This window comes from Nerophis lumbriciformis, linkage group LG34 (assembly GCF_033978685.3).
Source record: "Nerophis lumbriciformis linkage group LG34, RoL_Nlum_v2.1, whole genome shotgun sequence".
Classification (NCBI taxonomy): domain Eukaryota; kingdom Metazoa; phylum Chordata; class Actinopteri; order Syngnathiformes; family Syngnathidae; genus Nerophis; species Nerophis lumbriciformis.
The window spans coordinates 13524142-13541021 of NC_084581.2; the positions used below are offsets into that span (position 1 = coordinate 13524142).

The 16880-nt window shown below is 39.5% G+C and overlaps 1 protein-coding gene across 1 annotated transcript in view; it reads right to left on the bottom strand.

Moving 5' to 3' along the window:
- Positions 1–16880, bottom strand: part of man1a1 (mannosidase, alpha, class 1A, member 1) — a 226765-nt gene that overhangs the window by 106948 nt on the left and 102937 nt on the right. Inside the window, exons 3-4 of the mRNA XM_061929641.2 lie at positions 3271–3386; positions 510–590 (exon numbers count right to left, since the gene is read on the bottom strand). Of these exons, the coding sequence (XP_061785625.2) occupies positions 510–590; positions 3271–3386 (197 nt within the window). The remainder of the gene's footprint in view (positions 1–509; positions 591–3270; positions 3387–16880) is intronic.

The window sequence follows — 16880 nt, forward strand, 5'->3', positions numbered from 1 at the left end:
GTCTGAAAGTGGATGTTTTTTAAAAACAACTATTTCAAACAGGGAACATAGTTAAGAAGTGACACTGCCACTGACTGGCTTGGCATGCATACTGTCGTCAGTGTGCAAGTAGAAGGGTGCTCAGTTTATGTCGCATTACGACATCTCCTGGTCATGACACACTCCCATAAACTACTGAAAAACTTAAGTTTAGACGTAAGTGGTTTGATCCGTTAAAACGAGACTCGCTTAGGAACTGGTCACATGTTGGGGACTATGTAGAATACAAAGTTTAGCATCGCTACATTGAGACAATAAATCAATTTTGTGGCAGTGCGTCAAAAAAAAAAAAAAGTCATCACCTTCGAAGTAAAATTCGACAAAGGTAAGGAATTGATATTTAAAAGAGAAATCTCCTGCTTTTGCCAAGTGGTTTTTCATCTATAAATTTAAAAAATCACTCTCTCTTCCATTTGATGTATTTTCACATGGCTTGCAAACCAGCTAATGTGGCTTTGATTGATTCTTACCTCTTTCCCAGACAGGTAGTATGCCGACAGCAGACCTCCGACGAAGCGGATGTTCACCTCGAAGACAGACACTTCGGCATTCTGCAGAGAGACAATACGCTCATCAGTAAGAGTTGCATTTCCTGCTGCTGTAGGAAAATTGTTGGCATTCAAATAATAAACAATAACTCTGATGTGAAGTTTGCAGAGCAGAGAAACAATGCAGCTTTTTTTTAATAACTGACAGCTCCATACTGTCACACTCAGATAAGACAATACTCTCAGTTCTGCGAAAACAAATTAAATGCTTGAAAAAAAACCAATGTTTTTCCTCAAATTACTGATTGAGAAGTTGGATTGTGTTGCTAATTAATCCCCGGCTAAAAACCCCCATAAAAAAAACGAATACAAAATTATTTTACAAGCAGAAGCATCCAAAAAGTATAATGACACTTTATAACTTCTTTGGATAACTAGTCTGAATCTGAACTTTTCTAGTTCAGGACTCAATATAAGAAACTAACTAATCTATGCGTTGTAAATTAATGATAAAAAAAAAGTTTGTGCCTGATTGGCGATCAGCAAAACAGCTAAAACCTAACTCTGCTATAATTGGCCACCCAATGAAACATGACTTGAGACCTCTTATGCTATTTTCTTTATTATTGTGAATGTAGTGACTAAAGTACTATAAACAGCTGTCAGTATATTGCCAACTACAAAAATAAGTAATATTTACAAATTATAATGCACTAACATGGATTGTACAGGTGTACCTTACAGTGTTTCCCCTATGATGTTTTTAATCTTTTCTGACTAATACAGTAAATGTTGTTACACTGTTGGACATTCGTGTTGAACAATGCCAACGCGTCAAAGCATAAGCTTCATGCATTTGGGCATGAGCTTGCACGCAGTTTTGCATGCCTCTGCCCGCGGGGTTTTGCAGTCTGCTAAATTAAGTAAAGTTATCAGCCAGATGGGGAGGAGCTCTATATGTGGCCAATTGAGTTTGAGGAAACACAAGAAAAGATAGGATAAAATTATTATTTTCATCTAATCTTTGCATGCGCACAATAACACCGGCGTGCGCCATGAAGTGACATCAATGCAGCAAAATACAGCTTTTTTATGCAACTCTGTATCGATCAGATTGTGCAGGTGTACCTAATGTTGTGACTGGGTAAATCTACATAATGTTTGTAAAGTTTGTTTTCGACCGTGTCTGAAAAAAAATAACGGGGACGTTTGTTTTTAAGAGATGTATATAACGAGGTATATTTTCAGAAAATAAATTATGAGACTTTTGGAGAAGGTGTGGCGTGGTTTTGTTTGCAATCTGGGAACACCTCCAGACGAACAACTTGCAGACATACTGTGCGCAGAAAGTAGGCAATAAATGTGACTGTGGAGCAACATTTACAACACAGCATATCCAATACATATTATCTAGACCACAAGGAAGTGTTTTAAATGTACGAGTGTCGGTGCCATTTTGTGCAGCAGAAGGCGCTTGTGCATGCCTCTTATAAACATGCATAGAGGATTATAAAAAACATGTTCATGATGTTTCCTGGGTTGCATGTAAGTGTGCACTAATTGCACAAGGTACATATCACTATAATAGCAAATGTGTTATAATGCGTGACCGAGTCTGCTGTGGTATGTGCGCATGAGTTGTTTTATGAAGCAGAGTTGCAATGTCTTCTGTACAAAGTTGGACCAACAAGCTACTCTGTCAGTCCCATTATAATGTGTTTGTGTGTGAGGGCGGACACAGCAAAAAAACGGATTTCAAATCCTCTGTGGCGGTCCAAAAGTACATGCAGTAAGCCACCACAAATAAGTGGATATCTTAGAAAATGCCTAATGTTGTACGCATATTTCTCAGCAATTTAAGTGTGACCAAGTATATTTGATTTATTTGATAAAAGTGTCAGAAGACAGCAACTGCTCTTCTGTAAACATACACAGATGCAGCAAATATTGCATCAAGGGCTTCATAGAACTTACAATGAAACGGGTCCCTGGTAGCGACTTTTATTTTTTCATTGTTTTTGTCTTGTCTTTTAGCTGTGTGTGTTACTTTATCATGTACTATACCCACTTCATAAGAACCTTGAAAGTAAGTGATCTCCGACTGAATGACAAACAACAAATACTGTCTTTGTCACATGTTTACATAACCTGCTGACAGCAAACAATGAACGTTGCTTTGATAATAATAATAATAACAATCGGATGTGATGACAATTCTCCGCATGCATTAGACTAGCGCGCGAGCGGCAGAACAAAGCGCTTGGACTGCAGTGTTGCAAAGTGTTTAACATTCAGGTGAGGCATGACTCCACAAAAGACATTCTGTCTTCATTTGGGCAGCAAACTGCTAAATTATTTGTGACTTTCACCTCCTCGCTTGTTGAACGCCGTCGCGCATCTTTAGACTTGCTTTCGTCCCATCTGTGGAAAAGCGACGCAAACATTTCACGCGTCTTTGACATTCATTAGGCAGCAGGCATGCAAATGAAGGTCGGACTTCTCTACGTTTAGATCAATGATTCCGGCCTTTATTGACGGAATCATGGCTCACGGCAGGGGGTTCATTACCTTTTGCTACATCTATTTACTTGATAATCACAATAGCACGCACACACAAACACACACACACACACACACACACACACACACACACACACACACACACACACACACACACACACACACACACACACACACACACACACACACACACACACACACACACACACACACGCTTGCTCACCACATTGAAGTCGAGGTTCTTCTCCACCCAGTCAGTGGCGGCATCGAACTCCTCAAACATTTCCATGATGTAAAGTGTGTCCAGAGCGTCCACGATGGTCGCTCCTTTGATACTTCCTGCAGGATAAACATGAAGGGACTCTATTAAGTCACTAGAAATGTATTCGGAATGGTCTCGCACACGGCTGACAAACTTTGTTTTCATTGAGGGCCACACCACAGTTATGGCTACTCTTAGACGGCCGTTTGTAACAGTGAATATATATGACAATTAATATTTAATCGCCTCATGATATTTGAAAATTTTCTATATATTTGATTTTTAGATTTTTTTTTTAACGTAAAAATTGACAGATAATTTGCTTTGAAATCATGTGTCATTTTAAAATTTATTTTTACCCCCAAAAATGGTAACACAGTATGTATTAATATAATGTTCGTTGCGTGATCAGATAGCTATCCCAGCTACATTTGGGCTGAAAGCAGGGTACACCCTGGACAAGTCGCCACCTCATCACAGATAGACAGACAACACTCACACTAACATTCACACACCAGGGCCAAATTAGTGTTGCCAATCAGCCTATCCCCAGGTGCATGTCTTTGGAGGTGGGAGGAAGACAGAGTGCACGGAGGAAACCCACCCAGTCACAGGGAGAACATGCTAGCTCCACACAGAAAGACCCCGAGACCGGGAATCAAACCCAGGACCACAACTAATAAATGATAAGAGTGGATTATTGGAAGACATGCACCTGGGGATAGGTTGATTGGCAACACTAAATGGTCCCTAGTGTGTGAATGTGAGTGTGAATGTTGTCGGTCTATCTGTGTTGGCCCTGCAATGAGATGGTGACTTGTCCAGGGTGTACCCCGCCTTCAGCCCGAATGCAGCTGAGATAGAAAATGGATGGATGGATGGATATGACCGATAACAACAACTTACACCGTAACATACCCAAAACTGTGTCAAAAAACCGTGATAAAATCTAGAGTGTGTTTTTTTTAACCGTTCCCCAACTAATAAATAAATAAATGATAAATGGGTTCTACTTGTATAGCGCTTTTCTACCTTCAAGGTACTCAAAGCGCTTTGACAGTATTTCCACATTCACCCATTCACACACACATTCACACACTGATGGCGGGAGCTGCCATGCAAGGCGCTAACCAGCACCCATCAGGAGCAAGGGTGAAGTGTCTTGCAACGGACGTGACTAGGATGGTAGAAGGTGGGGATTGAACCCCAGCAACCAGCAACCCTCCGATTGCTGGCACGGCCACTCTACCAACTTCGCCACGCTGTCCCTACAAATGTATTATTTCCTTGAGATACCATATAAGGCACTTGTTCTTGTTCTGTGTTTGATTATGATTATATGAAAAGTGATAAGAGGAACAAACAGAACCTATCTGACAGATTGATTTGTATATTGATTGATTACTAACACGATGAAATCCTCCCAAGAGGGTCATGTTCCGGCTTGATTATCTACCGCCTCCACGGCCGAGGATCATTAGTCGCCCAGCCTGTGCCGATTGTCTGCACAATACTCCTTCAAGCATGTGACTTGTCCTTTCTAGGTACAATATAACAGCACTGACACCTCTGGAGGCGCACGAGGAGGTGAAGAGGCTTTTTTTCTGGTTTCTATTGTCATGTCAGCGTGCTTCCTTCCCCCTCAATGCTCCTCCTGTTTCCCACTGAGTGTCCATAAGAGTGATACAGATGGCTGAGACACTGACCTGAATACTAATACCAGCTTGTTTTTCTTTTATCCTGCAAAGGCATAGCATGCTGCAAAGAGAAAACACAACTGTAGCACTGCTGTTTCTGTGAAGTCATCTCTCTTCCTGCTGATGCATTCATATTTACTTTCTCTTAAAAACGATAGCTTCCATTCCCACATAAAGTCATTGTATTCTCTGTTTGTTTACGGAGGCACCGAAGGATGACACAACAGAAATGGGGTCTCTTTTTTATGTAAAGATGAAGACAAAAATCTCCTCAAATTTTACATGAGGTTCAGAAAAACCTCAGGGACATTATTTAAAAGTACCATAAGTCAATGAGTCTGCATTCTGCAAACAATATCCATCCATCCATTTTCTACCGCTTATTCCCTTTGGGGTCGCGGGGGGCGCTGGAGCCTGTCTCAGCTACAATCGGGCGGAAGGCGGGGTACACCCTGGACAAGTCGCCAAATATGATTAATCACAATTCACCACTTTGTGTAAAGCTTTCTTGCGCCACTCTAACTTAACTGTTTAGGTAATTAGGTGGGCTCTGTGTTGTGACAAGAGGTGAGCATCATCAAGCGTGGCAATGACATCATCTTCATGGTGTAGTCCAGGCCCTCAGGCCACGGGTCACGCCGAGCTCATCGTCTTTTCACGGCTATCTCCTCCACAACGACGCCGCGCTCTCGCATTGCAGAAGTAAGCTGGCAACTATAGGTCACATGAAATGTGACTCAATCTGCGATGGCCTTTTGTACTTCCTCATCTCAGTGAGCAGCTGGCTTTCAGAAAGGAAACGCTACATATTTATAGTGCATGACAAAACATCACACTCTTTTGTTTACTGGATCGCCGCCACTAGAGAAAAGGTCAGCGAGTCTTTTTGTTTTTTGGTCAAAACATAAATATTCTAAAGTAATCAGATAATGGCTCTTGTTGTACAATTTGGCCAGTATATGTGAGCCTCTAAAACACTAAAGACCATAGTAGAAGGGGCAACCGAGCTGCCTCAGTCTGTGCCACTATGGTAATTACTATGTGACGCTTGTATCAATAAATGCATGGCATACAGCCACGTAACCATAAGAACGCCAGCTACAGGCTTAACAAAACTGCACTTCAGAAAACCAAGGGGGCTTGTTTCGTATTGCGGTGCCGTTTGAAAAGTGCAAAAGTTAGGCAGAGATGACCCAAGGGCGAAAGTGTGATCCAAATCTGTGCACTTTACTACTGTTAAGAATTCTGTCTTTAGTCAGCACAACTCTTCAGGTAGTTGTTTGAGTTTTTCATACTTGCAGATGTGCACAAACTAAAGTTAAATCTGAATTTATTAAAAAAAATAGACATAAGTAAGTAATTGGTCATCGATAGCAGTCTTGAGAAGCAGGACGTTATTGGTATCAACTTGAAAAGAAAAGTGCATCCCAATAAATTTTCGAAAAATATAGCCCTGTTTTATTCATTGCACAAATGACCACTGTAGAGGACGCTGCTCCTCAGAAGTATATACTGTACAGTGAAAGACAATCCATTTTGGGACGCCGGTTGCGCTTTGATTTGTTTGTATTTAAGAACAAATGCTCCTACAGTCAAGGCCACCTTAATTCACAGGCTTACCTGGGTAAGCCTGGTGTTCATAGCTGTCAATGACAAACAGTTCAGCCTCGTCTAGCGATTGTGTACTTGTTTTCTCTCTCTCCCCAGCTCTCTCTCTGGACTGCATTGTTTTTATTGTATTGAACTGAACACAGGCAGTCTCCCAGATCGCCAGGACTGGACTCGACTGGCTTCTATTACAGGAGATGTATTCATGAACACAATTATTTGTAAAATGGGTGAAGTTTTTGCATTGTTGCTGTTCTGTTTAGAAAAATCATGATATTTTTATTTCTTAAAACTGTGTTTTTGGACAGGGGCAAAGGAAGTGTTGAGGTTTGAGGTGGGTGCAAAACCCCCTCACTCCCATGGCCACCCCTCGGTTATGTCGGCCCCGCCTACAGTGCATTCGGAAAGTATTCAAAGTGCTTCACTTTTTCTTATGTTACAGCCTTATTCCAAAATGCAATCAATTACTTTTTATCCTCAACTCTACACAGTACCACATAATGACAATGTGAGTTATTTTTAGAGATACTTGCAAATTTGTTAAAAGTAAAAAAACTAAGAAATCACAGGTACATACATATTCATGAAACTCAAAATTGTGGTCAAGGGCATCCTGTTGCAAGTAATCATCCTGAGATGTTCCTACAGCTTAATTGGAGTCTACCTGTCATAAATTCAGTTGATTAGACATGATTCGTCACCTGTCTATATGTATGGTCCCACCCTTGACAATGCATGGCAGAGTACAAACCAAGAATGAAGTCAAAGGATTTGTCTGTAGACCTCCACGACAGGATTGTTTTGAGGCCCAAATCTGGGTAATGGTACAGAAAAATATGTGCTGCCTTGAAGGTTCCAATAAGCACAAAAGTCTGGAACCACCAGGACTCTTCTTAGAGATGGCCGGCCGTCTAAACTGAACGATCGGTGGAGAAGGGCCCTCGTCAGGCAGGTGACCAATAATCTGATGATTTGTCAGAGCTACAGCATTCCTATGTGGAGAGAGGAGTACCTTACAGAAGGACAACCATCTCTGCAGCAATCCACCAATCTGGCCAGATGGAAGCCATTCCTTAGTAAAAAGCACATGGCAGCCCGCCTGGAGATAGCCAAACTGCACCCAAAAGACTTATACCATGAGAAACATAATTCTCTGGTCTGATGAGACAAATATTGAACTCTTTGGCGTGAATGCCAGGCATCATGTTTGGAGGAAACCAGGCACCGTTCATCACCAGGCCAATACCATCCCTACAGTGATGGTGGTGGCAGCATCATGCTGTGGGGATGTTTTTCAGTGGCAAGAACTGGGAGACTAGTTAGGACCTAGGGAAAGATGAATGCAGCAATGTACAGAGACATCCTGGATGAAAACCTGCTCCAGACTGCTCTTGAACTCGGACACTCTCGGTTCATCTTTCAGCAGGACAACCACTCAAAGCACACAGCCAAAATATCTGAAAATGTCTGTGCACCAATGCTTCCCATCCCATCCCAAAATATCTGAGGCTGTAATTGCAGGTGCATCAACAAAGTATTGAGCAAAGGCTGTAAATATTTATGTACATGTAATTCCTTAGTTTGTTTTTGTATTTTTAAACATTTTCAGAAAGCTATATAAAAAAAAAACTTTCCAAGGTAAAGAGATACGACCATAATAAAACTTTTCAAACATTCTTCTTGAATCAAATTCCTTGTGTGTTAAACATACCTGGTCAATAAAGCTGATTTGGATTCTAATTAATTGTACTGTAGTTGCAGGTGTGCCTCAAGAATCTCATTTTTATAGCATTCTTATCTGTCACGCAATTGCATAAAGAAGATAACCACGTTTACAGTGTGTTCACTTTGATAACTGGCATGAAATTGACTCTAAATTATGATCAGTGCTACGTCAGCAGTATTGGACTTTAGAGGTCCCTTTGTGTTAATATTGACTTTTTGTCTGACGAGGCTTAAATCAGAAGTGCAATGTTTGGTCATGGTTGTCATAGAGTACAAAGTATTGTGTCAGAAGTTCCTCTCAGTTTCATGCCTGCTTCCTGTTATTTTCCTCCTCATTCTCTGTGGCCTCATACCTTTCAAAGATAACTTGTGTGTAGACATAACCTCTCTCCGGCTTTATAAGGTGAAGACAAATGAATGCTGTGCGCTGCGTCCTGACTCAGCAGTCAAAATTGTCACTAATATTAAAAAGACTGTCGCTGCTCTCGTTCCAAGTGTTCAATTTTGTCTTGTTAACTGAAACTCTGAAGTCTAATCTTTAACCTCACTTCCCAGTGTCCTTGGTGCGGCCGGTGATGACTTCCATATGGCAACCAGGCTGCTGTACATTTTGAGAGGTCATCAATAAGTGGTTTGAGGGGAAAGTGAAAGTGATGGCTCAGCCGTTGGCTAATCATGTTATTGTTGGCAGAAAGCGCACAAATGCAGTCTGTTAACCTCTGTGCTTCTGTTGCTCCCAAATACCCAAGCATCAACGAGGTTCCACTAAATGCGTAAAAAAAAAAACAGTGTGTTCCTTCTGTTTGAACGTCTGCTCTGATACTTTGGTTTCTTTGATTGGGTGGCATGGCTCAGTGGTTAGAGTGGCCCTCTTGTAGGGTAACCGGTTTGATTCTGGCCTGAAGAACTCATGTTGAGGTGTCCCAAAGCAAGACACTGAACCCTTAATTGCTCTTGTTAGGTCGGGGTTTAGCACCTTGCATGGCAGCTTCCACCATCAGTGTGTGAATGAGTGAATGTGATGTACAATGTAAAGCACTTTGAGTATCATTCCAAGTATAGAAAAGCGCTATATAAATACAGACCATTTACCATTAAGGGTGAATGTTATCCCAAACCTGATGCGCACCAAACAAAAAAGACCAAGGCTGGGTTTAAAAGCTATCTGTGCCATTTCAACAAATACAAATACACCACAATGTGGTGCTGTTATTAAACACCAACATTGAAACCCATATTGTGGTCAAAAGTTTACATACACTTGTAAAAAACATAATGTCATGGCTGTCTTGAGTTTCCAATAATTTCTACAACTCTTAATTTTTTGTGATAGAGTGATTGGAGCACATACTTGGTCAAAAAAAACATTCATGAAGTTTGGTTCTTTTATGAATTTATTATGGGTCTACTAAAAATGTGACCAAATCTGCTGGGTCAAAAGTATACATACAGCAATGTTAATATTTGGTTACATTTCCCTTGGCAAGTTTCACTGCAAAAAGGCACTTTTGGTAGCCATCCACAAGCTTCTGGTTGAATTTTTGACCACTCCTCTTGACAAAATTGGTGCAGTTCAGCTAAATTTGTTGGTTTTCTGACATGCACTTGTTTCTTCAGCATTGTAAACACGTTTAAGTCAGGACTTTGGGAAGGCCATTCTAAAATCTTAATTGTAGCCTGATTTTGCCATTACTTTACCAATTTTGACATGTGTTTGGCGTCATTGTCCTGTTGGAACACCCTGATGATTTTAGGTTGTCCTGAAAAATTTGGAGGTAATCCTCTTTTTTCATTGTCCCATTTACTCTCTGTAAAGCACCAGTTCCATTGGCAGCAAAACAGACCCAGAGCATAATACTACCACCAACATGCTTGACGATAGGGATGGTGTTCCTGGTATTAAAGGCTTCACCTTTTCTCCTCCAAACATATTGCTGGGTATTGTGGCCAAACAGCTATATTTTTATTTCATCTGACCACATAACTTTCCTCCTGAAGGTCTTATCTTTGTCCATGTGATGTCAGATGAAACACAAATTGTGCTGTTTGGCCACAATATCATCCTGACAACCAGCGTGAACATTTGTTTATGGTCTAATTCTGATGGATATATGTAGGATTGATTTGAAATAAATCACAGTTACATTCAAACCCACCTTCAAGGGACTGACAAGCATATGTGTGTAAAATATGAGCTAGGTTTGTTAAACAAAATGGCCACCATCAGACAGAACATATTTGCAGCGGTCTGAGAGGGATTTAGCAACTAAATTGTCCATCAAACGGGTTGTCTAATGATCATTAAACTTGAAAGGACAACTCTATCCCAGGTATGGAAGCAAGTCTTTCAAACATTTAAAATGTTTTAAACCACAACCACAATCCAAATCAGCGTCCAATGCAGTGGACATTTTCTTTTTGCATGACCAGGCTATTATTTTCTTACTTTCTCTGACAAAAGACATAAACTAAAAACCAATGTCCACTGCAGATAGCAGTGGTTTTCAGGAAGAAATGTCTGGCAGCATTTAAATTGTAATTTATTTCTGAAGCAGATTTCCACTCAAACAGTATGTCAATGTGTGTAGGCATCATCATCATCATCATCATCATCATCATCATCATCATCATCATCATCAATGTGTGGCCTTAGCCGGGAGACCTTGCACAACCCTTTGCCAACAGTCGGAGCAATAGCATACACTGAAAAGTGTATGCTATTTTGTCATTAACAAGACATTATGCAATAGATAGCAAAAAATGTGCTGCTGCAGTGTTTATGGATTTAACAAAAGCATTTGACACAATTAATCATAGCATCTTAATAAACAAATTAGAACGGTATGGAATCAGAGGGTTGATATTGAACTGGATTAGAAGCTACTTAACCAACAAGAAGCAATACGTGAAGATAGGCGAACACACTTCTACAGAGCTGAAAATATTTTGTGGCGTACCTCAGGGATCAATACTTGGACCAAAATTGTTCAATCTCTATATAAATGACATTTAAAAACTTACAAAGGACTTAACATTTGTATTATTTGCAGATGACACAACTGTGTTTTGTTCAGGAGAGAACACACAGAAGATAATAAGAAACAATAACGGAAGAAATGAACAAATTAAAAAGATGGTTTGACAAAAACTGACTATCTTTGAATCTCAGTAAAACTAAAATAATGCTATTTGGTAACAGTAGATGAGAAAGTAAAATACAAATACAAATAGACAGAGTAAATATTGAAAGGGTAAAAGAAAACACATTTTTGGGTGTAATAATAGATAATAAAATGAATTGAAAATCTCATGTAAAAAATATACAACATAAAGTGGCAAGAAACACGTCAATAATGAATAAAGCAAAACATGTTCTGGACCAGAAATCACTTCATATTCTTTCCTGTTCGTTAGTGTTACCATATCTGAGTTATTGTGCAGAAAAATGGGGAAACAACTATAAATGTGCACTTCATTCACTAACGGTGTTACAAAAAAGATCAATCAGAATATTACATAATTTTGGATATAGAGAAAAAACAAACCCTTTATTTATTGAATCACAATTATTGAAATTCAACGATTTGGTGCATTTGCAAACAGCTAAAATTATGTATAAAGCAAACTATAACCTGCTACCCAAGATTATACAACAAATCTTCTCAACAAAAATGGAGAAACATAACATTAGAGGAAAATCTAATTTAAAACATTTGTAAGCTCGTACAACACTTAAAACCTTTAGCATATCAGTATGTGGAATTAAATTATGGAATGGATTAACCAAAGAAATAAAACAAAGCACCAATATGATTCAGTTTAAGAGAATGTTCAAACTACAAGTGTTCACAAAGTACACAGAACAATAATTATGATGAACACCCCGAACGGGACAAGCGGTAGAAAATGGATGGATGGATGTATCTTGAACCCTTTTTTTTTTTTTTAATTGAGACAAAGATTATTTATGTATTTAATATTTGTTTACTTACTATGGTATATTATTTATTCATCATTTATTTGTTCACAGTTATGTTACAGAGAACAAGGAAATAGGATAAAATTGCTATGGTATGAAAAGGGGTAGGATTAAATAAGATCAGCTTCTTCCTACTCCTTTTTGGACGTGCTGTAATGAAACAACTGGAAATATGTGATGAATTACATTGTATTGTATGTATGTTCGAAATAAACTGAAAGTGAACTGAACTGAACTGAATTATGTCTAAATAGAACAGTTATAAAAACTAGTTAGCAAATATTCTTTGACCCGATTATTAGCTCCTCAAAATTATGTGTCGATTTACAAGCTGCCCATTGGAGACCCCAAATGTGCACAATGCTTACAGAGAGGCAGTCACCAAGAGTGAGCTCAGCGAAAGTGATTTTTTACTCATGAATATACGAGATCAACAATACATCCTGCGGTGTGATGTGTGCGGCTTAATTAGGTTAATATTAGTATTTACTCAAAGGTTGCATGATGTAAGATAAGGAGATGAGTGTGTGTTCACCTCATTTCCCTTCAGCCTCCTCCTCACACACCTGGCGTGAAAACTTGAGGGAAGGCCATGGTAGAATTACGCCATCTATCTCAATTACACAGATTGAATATCGGATTCGGACACACAATGCCGTGCTGCAGCCGAGATCCCGGACTCAATGTTGAATGACATAACTGAGTAAATTACCTGTCTGGGAATAAGAAGAGGGGAAAAAAGGCTAAAACATTGAGTTTTCTTGATCTATGGATATCATTTCTTTGTGCTGCTTGTGACAGCGCATGTCTCCAAAGATGAGATTCAAATGCTGTTCAATAGTGAAGGTTTTTGGCCAAGACAAAGCAAGCAGCAGAGGTACACGCAAGCCTGCCAGCTTAAATGTTGCAGTCGAACTTGAAATTTGACTTATTTTCCGATGGGAGTTTGACATCCATGTCAAACTGCAATACAAACCGCTGCCTGTCACTGCTACTGTTACTTACATGCCATCAGAACAAAGCTATGCTTAAACGGATGCGACCTGATGGGGGATAGCTAACAAACACAAAATATCACCCTCTGGGCCTCCACAGTCCACAAACACCTAGGCATAGGTGTAGGTTTGTGCCGCACATTCAGGTTACATATGGTCATTATAGCACTAACAAAACATTCAAAACAGTACATTTATTGATATTTAGCCCTGACATACTGTACAAGAAGTATTCCTGTCACTTTGAAGACTTATGGTTCAGTAAAGGGTTGACCAAATAAACTGGGCCCAAGTCCTAGTGTATGTACAGTAGGGCTGGGCGATTTATCGATATACGCGATATATCGCGGGGTTGTCTCTGTGCGATATAGAAAATGACTATATCGTGATATCGAGTATACGTTCTTACGCCATACTTGCCAACCCTCCCGAATTTTCCGGGAGACTCCCGAAATTCAGCGCCTCTCCCGAAAACCTCCCGGGACATATTTTCTCCCGAAAATCTCCCGAAATTCAGGTGGACCTGAGTTTCGTGTTGACAGCCTGTTCACACGTCCGCTTTCCCACAATATAAACAGCTAATGATCGAGGGCGAGTTCTTCCATAATGTGTCACATTTTTGTGTTGATTTATTTATTTTATTTTGTGGTTTGAATTCATTTTTGGAGCTGTCATTACACATTTATCAGTATTCACGTTGGTCAGTAGGGGGCAGTAGGGCGTTTCTTCCCAATTGAATGCTATCACCTGCAAACCGGAAGTGTCTTGTCCTTCTGATGAGCGCGACCAGTCTGTGAACAATTGAAACGTCCTGTGTGCTTTTTCCTCCTGTATAACAGGTTAGTTTTGGTGAATCAACTCACTGAATAATATCCATGTGATCTTTATAAGTTTAAGTACACATTCTGATGGTGGAGCCTAACTCTAAAGTGTTTGTGAGTTGTAGTTTGTATTTGTGAATGAATCCAGTGCACAGCTGCAGTAATCAATACAAAAAGGCGACGTGAGTGCGCAATGTTTATATAGGAACTTCTGATCCTAATTCAGACTCCCAAATTAGAGCTCCCGTTTTCTTATTGATTTTATAATGTATATTTGTATAATGCGTGTGTTCTGAAAAAGTGACAGAGAATAGAACAAGGATGGACAATTCAACCCTTAACTCAACAATGAGTAGATGAGTGTTATGTGTGTGTATATGTGTAAATAAATGAACACTGAAATTCAAGTATTTCTTTTATTTATTTATATATATATATATGTAATAAAAAAAATATATATATATATAGCTAGAATTCACTGAAAGTCAAGTATTTCTTATATATATATATATATATATATATCTTAACCATGCCCCCAACCACGCCACCCGCCCCACCCCCGACCACGCCCCCCACTCCCCACCTCCCGAAATCGGAGGTCTTAAGGTTGGCAAGTATGTCTTACGCAGTTGCTTTTAGCTGCTGGCATTACACTACAGGTTCTCCTCGCACTTTCCGGTCTCTCCTTCTCACAGACAGCAAGCGCACCTTCTTACACACGTCACATACTTTCACGACATACGTCACATACGTATACGCCCTCCCCGAGCAGAGAGGTAGCAGCATGGCTAACGTTAGCTGTGATGCTAGCGGAGCGGTGCGAGCGCTAATACAAGAGAAAGAAGGTGCGAATCTGGTAACAAATGGAGGAGTAATGAATTCCCCCCAAAAAACAGCAGGGGGTCCATCGTCTGGCGGTGGTTTGGATTCAAGTGGGAATATGTCGAACAGAAAACCGTAATTTGTCAAGTGTGGGGCAAAAGCGTTGCTATAAAAAGTAGCATTACTGCTGTAACAAACAGTTCAGGGTGTCCCAAGTTACCGGAGTGTGTTAGGTAAGGAGGAGGAGTTTTGTCCCTCCAGAGTTGTTGCCGTAGGGCTGTGACCTAGGGTGTGTGTGGTTGTGGAAGGAGGTGTGTGATGTCGACATTAAAGAAGCGGTGGCTACCGAACCTGCTCTAATGTCTCCCGTTTATTATTTTATTAGATAAGTACACTGTATAGGCGAACCCAGGACACTCGGCTACACTGCTAATATGTAGCATTATTTATAAATTCTCCTGCTAGAGAATGAAGAGGGCTTACTCCACACGTCAATATCACCGTTTGGTGCCACACGTCCACACCATTAAAATACCGAGGCAAACATTTCCAGATCAACACCGTATGAAAAAATTTTTGATTTTTTTTAGTTGTGATTTCCTTCTCTGCATGAAAGTTTAAAAGTAGCATATATTAATGCAGTATGAAGAAGAATGTTTTAATGTAGACACATAGAATCATCATACTGCTGTGATTATATGCATCAAGTGTTCATTCAAGGCTAAGGCAAAATATCGAGATATATATTGTGTATCACGATATGGCCTTAAAATATCGCGATATTAAAAAAAGGCCATATCGCCCAGCCCTAATGTACAGTATGTAGTTTGGTCACTAACCTAGGACTAACCTGCTCCAAAATGTTGCTACAGTGGTACCTTGGTTTTTGTTAGCCCCACTTTTCATCTGATTTGTTTTTCGACTAAATTTTTTGTCAAAATTGTGCACCAGTTTTCGTATGGCATCTCAATTATCATGCAGACAAAGACTGCATGGAACAGCTTAGTCTGATTACCTGTGTGGTATATGCAGTGCCCCAAAAATATACATATCCTCTAAAAAGTGTTTTATGTTTATATTTTTGGGTTTCTGGAACACATTTATTGAATTTATATTATTTGTTATGGGAAAATGTTGCTTCGGTTTTTGTATGATTTAGTTTTAGTCAGACCTTTTGGAACAAATTATTAAAAACTGAGGTACCACTGTAAGTAAGTAAGTAAGTAAGTACATTTAATTTATAAAGCGATTTTCACAGATAAAATCACAAAGCGGTGTACAAAACATAAGTAAAGTAAAACAGTAATTCAGTTAAAACAACATAAAAAGGATACAAAGTGGATTATAATTCATAGTTAAAAGGTGCATTAACTAACAGCTTTTCTAAAAAGAGAAGTTTTCAAATGTTTCTTAAAAGTTGTATATGATAATGCTTTACTTCAAACATTAGAGCACTGATTCTTAAACCGTGGTATGTGTACCACTTGTGGTATGCAGGCTCTATTTAATGGTACGCCAAAGAATCATTTGATTAAAGTTAAGTGTTTTATTTTTCTATATTCAAACACACGGTTACTGTCTAAACTGTGTGTAATGCTACAGTGACCAAAAATAATAAATACACTTGTTAAATGAAACCACTGCCTTGGTTTTTTTTTTTTGTTGTTGTTGTTTTTTTTCTCACCCCCCAAACCACCTCATTGTTTACCTGTATCTCACCTTTTTTTGTAAGGGGCGCTGGAAGTTGGCAGACCCGTCAGCAATTCTGTTCTGTCTCCCTGTAATGTTTGTCTGATCTTGAATGGGATTGTGCTGAAAATCTTAATTTCGCCTCAGGGATTAATAAAGTATTTCTGATTCTGATTCTAATGAATACTTAGCCCTTCAACGCTACTGTATTTTAATGCTGGTGATTAAGGTGGTA